The sequence below is a fragment of the Pristis pectinata genome, chromosome 18 (assembly GCF_009764475.1).
Source record: "Pristis pectinata isolate sPriPec2 chromosome 18, sPriPec2.1.pri, whole genome shotgun sequence".
In the NCBI taxonomy this organism is placed as follows: domain Eukaryota; kingdom Metazoa; phylum Chordata; class Chondrichthyes; order Rhinopristiformes; family Pristidae; genus Pristis; species Pristis pectinata.
This window is the reverse complement of record NC_067422.1, coordinates 30825390-30833157: the sequence shown is the minus strand read 5'-3', so window position 1 is coordinate 30833157 and position 7768 is coordinate 30825390. Positions and strand designations below refer to the sequence as shown.

Below are 7768 nucleotides of genomic sequence, written 5' to 3'. Positions count from 1 at the left end.
ACAACTTTTCTTATTCACATCGCTACTTCAGGTTGTTGTACTATTCAACCCAATGCAAATGGAGATGTTGATGATTAAGCAGCATGGAACAATACACTCAATGACCAAGCTGATCACAAGTTCCTCGATACACAGGTCTCAGATTATGATAATTAGCAAAAGATCAGATTGATATGGTGTCCTTAAAACACATCAAGTTGTACACTTTTTCCAGTATTTCAATTTGGAGTTTATTTTTGCAATTGTGTGTTTCAGACCTTACAAAACAAGAACAAGGTCACAGTCACGTTCTAGTTTTATTACAACTGACCTGCAGGCAAGAGTATAGAACTATTATATGAATATTTAAGATTCCATTTATAATGTTTTAAATATAGGAAGAAGTCAAACCAGTATACAGGATAAGAAATATCCACGAGCTCTGTAAAATAATGCTATGGTGATGTTACTCAGCGAGCTCCATTTTCACAGACAAGTAAGGCGATATCCCTGCACATCAGCTTTGATATTTTTTATACATTTTCTATGATACAGGAAAGAAAAATTAACCAAAGTTCACAATGTACAGTTCTTATTCTATTTTCACAGTTTGTGACCATTATACACCTTTTTAAAGATACACTGTAATATATTCCTCACCCTTAATAGATTATAATCTAAGATTAATATACGTATAAACTGCCAATTTTACAGGCATTCCACTCGAGAAGTTTGAAGAAAAGTCTCTTGACTTTTTTTTAAATCAAGTTCATTTCTCCACCAGTAGAATTGAACACAATGAACTATGATGGGAGGTTGGGGGAAGGGGAAGCATGTCTTAAGTTATAAAAGCAGGAGAGAGGAACACAAATTTTGCATATTTTTGTTTTAAAACTTTAGTGACATTTTGATCTACAAAGGAGATACTTATTGGATTTACTTGTCCATTACAAAAACTATCAGCTGTCCTCAAAAAAAACTAACATTCTCTCCACAGATGTTGGTATGAAAAATAGAATCTCACAAGGAATCCTTTTTTGTGTAGCACACAAGTCCTGTTCATGTGCAGCTAAAATTAAAACTTTCCTATAACTATCTGAAGCAATGGAATTCTTCCAGACTTATAGCACCTCTGGAGCTGGTCAATCACAGCGGTGTTAAACTAAATGGAAGACTCTGCACCTAACATCCAAACTTTTCATTTCATTTCTCTTACCATTAAACTGTTTTTCTTCAGCAGACAAGTACAACCAATAATTAAACACATAGCCAAATGGTGTCAATATACCACTGATAAACCTGGAGGGCTTCTTGTTTCTCAAGGTTTTCAGCAGTCACAGGTATATATTTATTTTTGCATAAATAATTTCTGGTAAAAATAGCACGTTGAGCCACAGTATGAGCTGTCGGTGGGCAACATTTAAGTACATCACTGCCAGGTGCTCACTGCATAATCCATATATAGCCTGCTTTAGTCTAAAATCCTAAGACATCAATGTGTACATTTACAGACTGATAAACAGGAAAACATTTGTTGCTTCAATACAAGCTTATTTTTCCCAGCATGCTTTACTCAAAGCATGCTGCTCAAAGTTACACCATAGCCCAGTATCTTTACTGTAGATTTTAATAGTCAATATTAAACAATTTTTCTCAGATGAGTTGGCCAATTTTCCTAATGGTTACAGATAATATACAGTGAATGCCATTAAACTCATACAAAAGTTCCATTTTAGGGGAATAAGTCAGCTTTTTGCATCAAACCTTTCCTGTATCAATTTTGTTTTCATTGCAAACCTCAGTTCACACATTTTTTTGGTGAAAGACATGCTGTTCAATTTTGCGCTTATTTTAAAAAAATCATTTCAACTTTATTAACAGTAAAATACAGATGAATTCATTCCTCCATGATATACACTAACTATAAAGCAACAGAATTAAAAATCAGTAAATCTATTGCACTTTGTTGAGCAAAATTCAAAGTTGCTTGACTGCACTGGAATATTGTTCGAAGTATCCTGTTCACATAGAGGTTTCCTTTCATTGAAGACAAAGCAGATATCGAGGAGTCCTTGAGGGTTTTGCCTAAAATATTCTATGCAATGGAAGGAAAAACTAGTCCAAGACAGTCTTTCCAGAATTGTACTGTGAAGATGCTGCCTGACTATTTCCAACTTTTGTTCTTTTACTTGTAATGAGTCAACTCCAGTTTCAAACTCTTCCCAGCGATGGCTAAACAATGTCCCAGAAATTTTCAGATTTCAGTGAACACAATGGTACCCTCCAATGTTTATCCCAAAAAGGCAATAAATATTTCAGGTCCAGTAAAATTCTTGTGATGACTTGGGTACAATGAGAAGGATGCTTTGAATGGACAATTGTGGGCAGACAGAAGGAAAATGGAACACCAATTTTTATTGCACTGTTTGAGCAAGTTAAAAATAGAAACACTGCAATGTGTCATAAAACAAATCTTTACACCTTGATTTCTCTCAGCCATTTTAAGGCCATCTTTTCAGCAGCAAAATTAATCAACGTACATTGGGGATACAGGGGTAGGGGGCATTTGATCCAAGATTTTGCTAACATAACTTGCAACATCCACCCTGCGCTCCTCGTACATCGAGATGAAAGAATGTTTCTGAAATGAGAACGGCAACATGTTTTGGATAAATAAATCACATCTCTCCTGAAATGAAGTTACCCAGCATGTGCATGATTTGATCTCTCAGCAAACTTTCATTATGCTTGTTTGTAAACAACATAAGTATTACCAATTCAAAAGTTCCTAATACTAAATTTCCCCATCGAGCATCTAACATTAACTTTACAGAGCCATAGTCCAGGTAGCAAATGCAAGAACTGTAGCATGGTTTTATATTTGAGTTTCAGAACAGTTTTGCCAAAGCAATCGAAGTCTTAATGCCAAATCAGTATTAATGCTAAATCAGAAATTTTACTTGAGGTGAAACTTATTAGAATGTGCAATTTACTGCAGCATGAAACTTAAAACATGCAAAGGGATTGTTTTATACACACCAGGAACTTGAACTGAACCTAATGTCAGAATCAATAAAATCACAAAAGATACTGCACAAACCCTTCAGCACATGGTGTCTAAGCCAATTATTAAAGTCATCTGAACTCTGCTAGTCTCCTGCCTTCCCCCCCATAGTCCTTAAAACACTTGCACAACCATCTAGTTAATTCCCCTTTGCAAGTTTTATCACTGGATCTGCTTTTATCACGGTCTTGGGTAGTTGGTTCCAAATCCTAATATCTATCTACAAGAAATAAATTCTCATCTCTGGTGCTTTTGCTAATTACTTTCAATAAGTGCCTTCTGACAATTGACCCCTTTGCCACCGATAACAGTTTCTTCGTAGACTTTAATGATAGAATTGCAGAGCATGGAAACATGCCTTTCAGCCCGTGTGCACGTTGCCTTTCAACTACCGCTTTACATTAATCCAGTTTTATTTTCCCCACATTCTCATCAACTCCCTCCAAGATTCTACCACTCATCTACACACTAGGGGCAACCTACAGTGGCTAATTAATCTACTAACCCACACCTTTTGTTTTTAATGAAAACCCTTAGCTAATTTTGAACAGCTAACAATTCAGAAGATGCTGGAAACACCTAACTGGTCAGGTAGAACTGAAGGTTATTCAACCTTAAACATTAATTCTGTTTCTTTCCACAGAAGCTGCCTAAACTGCTGAGTGTTTCTGGCATTTTGTGTTTTTATTTCAGAAATCTAGACTCTGATTTTCAAATCTTCTCTTAACACTGATTGTGCAAAGGATAATAATCCCAAACTTTCCAATCCCTTCAATTCCTTTTGGTACAACTTCTCTGCACATCCTCCCTGAAGTGCAGTGTCCAGAATTGCACAGAAACTGAAGCTGTTGTTTAAGCCATGATTTATAAAATGTTTTGCATAACTTTCTTGCTTTGGACTTCCATGCCTGTTTAGTTTTATACATTGCCTTCTTAAACTAACCTCATTAACATGTCATGCCACTTTCCAAGATTTGTCCGCATACAATCCCATGTCTCTGGTACTGCACCCTATTAATATTTCAGTCTACGCTGCCTCTCATTTTTCTTCCAAAATTAAGCACCTCAGTGCTCAATCCTAAAACTCATCTAATATGTACACTTCAGCAGACTATGACTTCGTTTACTCCCCGCCCACTCACCAGTCCCCCATGAGCACACACTTCTTAACTAGTTAATGAATACCCAAGCCAAGATTATTCACATGGTCTGAATACTAATCCCTGGAATCAGAGTGCAGTATCAATGTTCGAATCATCTTTACTATCCTCTGCTATGAAAAAGGCCACTAACCATTACTCCGTTTTCTGTTCCTTAATTTTGTATCCACTTTTGACCTCACTGGTCCAATTTTATAATGCAATTCTGTAAATCTTAATCAGTGAATAAGTTGATCATTTTGTCAACCTAAGCTGAAGATTTCAGTATGAACAATATTCAAGAAAGAAAACTATAAAAAGACAAATCATTCTGATTTGTTTTAAAGTTAAATCTGAAACACAAAATATTTTTTTTCCACAGATCCTGAGTGGAACATAGGGTTATACAGCACAGAAACAGGGCCTTCAGACCACTGAGTCAAAGCAAATGATCAAGTACCCAACTACACAAATATCATTTAATTTTGTCCACATTCCTCTCAACTACCTTCAGATTCTGTCACTCACCTACACATTAGGGGCAATTTATAATGGCCTATTAACTTAGCAATCCGCATATCTTTGGACGTGGGAAACTACACCATCACAGGAGCAATGTGCAAACTTCACAGAGATAGCACCAGAGGTTGTGATTGAGCCAGGATCACTGGAGTCATGAGAAAGCAGCTCCACCAGCTGTTGCCAGTTCTATGCATCCATTCTATTACAAATGGGAATATTTTGCTTTATGCTCAAAATTTAAGACATGGAATGTCTACTTTGTATAAAGTCCTGCTAAGTGCTCCAGTATTATCTCAGACCATCCGTGGTTATTTGTATTTTGCTAAAATCCAATGTCTTTAGGTAATGGTGAATACATCTCAGCTATAACCATAAAAATGAAAACTATAGAAACATTCATTTCAATCAGTGTTTGTGAAAAGTACAAATGAGTTAATATTTTAAATTCAATGGTTTTCAATGACTGAACAGCCAGAATAACGCACTTATAAAAACAGAAAAAGTAGCAGAGGGTTTGATGATTTTTTTTCTTTACTTTGAGATCAGGGTATGATCTTAAATAATTTATTTTAGTGATTTGGAAAAGGATATTGATGGATCAGTAAAGTTCTTAAACTGGGGAAGGCCAATTTTATTAACATAAAGGCAGACCTGGCAAAGGCAGATTGACAGCATCTACTTGCAGGCAAGTCTACATTGGCATAGTGGAAAGGATTCAAAGGAGAAATAATAAGAGTTCAAGGTCAACGTGTTCCTGTAAGGTAAAAGCCAGTGGTAATAAGTATTGGGAACCCTGGATGTCAAAGAATATTGAGAGTTGGATTAACAAAAGCAAAATCATATGACAGGTATTGGGAACTAATGACAGGAGGCCTGTCAAGAGTATAAAAAGTGCAGGGAGGTGCTTAAATTATGAAGGTTAAGAGGGGTCATGAGAAACCACAGGCAGACAGGATTAAGGTAGATCCAAAGGCATTCTGTAAGTATTTTAAGGGCAAAAGAATAACCAGGGCCCATGATGGTTAATAGGTGCAATGTGTGTGTGGATCCAGAATTCAGTGAAGAGGGAGATGAAGGTCTAGTGTAGGTGAGGTACTCAATGCCTTAGCAGGCTTAAAGGTGGATAAATCCCCAGGACCAGATGGGATTATCCAGAGCTGGGGCTTTGGCTGAGATTTTTAACAAGGTACCAGATGTAGTAGCAATCCAGGAGGTCAGCAAACGTGGACTCCTTGTCAGGAAAGGCAGGGAAAAGCCTGGTAACCATAAACCTGTGGGGCTAACATCAACGAGAGGGAAGGTAATGGAAAAAAATTCTGAGGGTGAGGATTAATGGTCACTTGGACATGGCTTTGTCAAGGCCAGATCCTGACTGACAAATTTTACTGGATTCTTTGAAGAGGTAACAACGTGTATTGATGAGGACAGGATGTGATTTATACAGACTCTAGTAAGGCCTTTGACAAAGTCCCACCTAGGAGACTGGATCTAAAACTGGCTTGGCAAAAGGAGAGAGGGTGATGGTAGGTTGTTTTGTGATTGGATGCCTGTGACTGGTTTCCCCACAAGGATTGGTGCTGGGACTCTTCCTAATGATAATATATGAGTGACTTTGATGTGGAAAGCACAAATCAGCATGTCTGCAGATTACACAAAGATTAGTAGAGTTGATGATCATGTGATAGGCAGTTTTAGGCCAAGAGATATCGATATGTTGGTGAAATGGGTTGAAAATGGCAGATGAAGCTTAATCCGAATAAATGTGAGGTGATGCACTGTGACAGTACTAGTGAGGCTGAGGGAGTGTTGGGGATCAAAAAGGGACCTTGGAGTTCAAGTCCATAGATCCTTGAAGGTGGCAACACAGGTAGATAATGTGGTTAGGAAGGCACATGGAATACTGGCCTTCATTAGTTGGGGCACTGAATAGAGAAGGAGGGAGGTTATGCTCCAACTTTATAAAATCTTGGTCAGAACACAGCTTGGGTCAGTGATGCAGTTCTGGTCACCATGCTACAAGAAGAATATGGCAGCGCTGGGGAGGATGCAGAGGAGATTCACTCGGAAGTTGCTTGGTAGGGAGCAGCTCAGTTATGAGGAAAGACTGGAAAAGTTAGGTCTGTTCTCCTTGGCATGATTGAGGTATATAAAATTATGTGGGGTGTAGATAGGGTAGACTGCAGAAAACTTTTTCCCTACAGAGGATCAGAGATAGATAAAGCTCGAAGACACAGATTTAGAGAAAGGGGGAAACAGATTTAGAGGAGATACAAAAGGGACCTACTTCACCCAGCGAGTGGTGAATACCTGGACTGCACTGCCGCAGAGTGTGGTTGAAGCTGGGGTACTGACAGCATTTAAGTTTCCAGATAAGCACTTAAATTGCCTGGGCATAAAGGGTATGGACCAAGTGGTAGGAAATGGGATTAATACAGAAGGGTACCCACTGGTCTGTGGGGACAGATTGAATCAAATGGCCTGTTTCCATTCTCTATAATTCTATGACTTTAACAATCGAATAATGTGTTTTCACTTCAATTTTGTTGCCTTGATTACCCATTATTGGGAGAGAAAGCTCTTCGATTCATAAGCCTTGCCAACTAGCTTTTTACAAACAGCTCAAGTGTCTACTTCAAACATTTTGGCCACTTTTTCTAACATGTGTTGCTTTGCACCTTGGGATGTCGTTAACACTGAAACCACTAAAATGCAAGTTAGTCATTAGCCAAATAAAACAAAGCTAGTTACTTAGAGTTTTAATAATCATCTCCTGAGAAAATAAATGTGATAATTTTGGTCTGACATGATTCTTAAGTGCTTTCAAGAGAATACGATGGTAGTGCACCAGATATATCATGTCTAGAATTAAAATGAGATTATTGTTACTGCAATGGTTCTTTAATCCATTTACATCATGTTTGCTACAAGTCTATGACTTGTTTTTCTCTTTAGTATCCAGATTAGGACTGAATTGAGAAAGAGACCATATGCATATGGCTCCTATATTAACAGTCTTAAAACAGCAACATTACAAAGGAAATGGAACAAGAAATGATGGCATCGA

General features: G+C 37.6%; 1 protein-coding gene across 3 annotated transcripts in view; it reads right to left on the bottom strand.

The window, feature by feature from the left end:
* Nucleotides 1-214: 214 nt before the first annotated feature.
* Nucleotides 215-7768, bottom strand: part of map2k4a (mitogen-activated protein kinase kinase 4a) — a 103888-nt gene continuing 96334 nt past the window's right edge. For all 3 annotated transcript variants that reach the window (XM_052032920.1, XM_052032922.1, XM_052032921.1), the window contains exon 10: nucleotides 215-2620. In XM_052032920.1, coding sequence (XP_051888880.1) covers nucleotides 2507-2620 — 114 coding nt within the window. In that variant the 3' untranslated portion in view covers nucleotides 215-2506. The remainder of the gene's footprint in view (nucleotides 2621-7768) is intronic.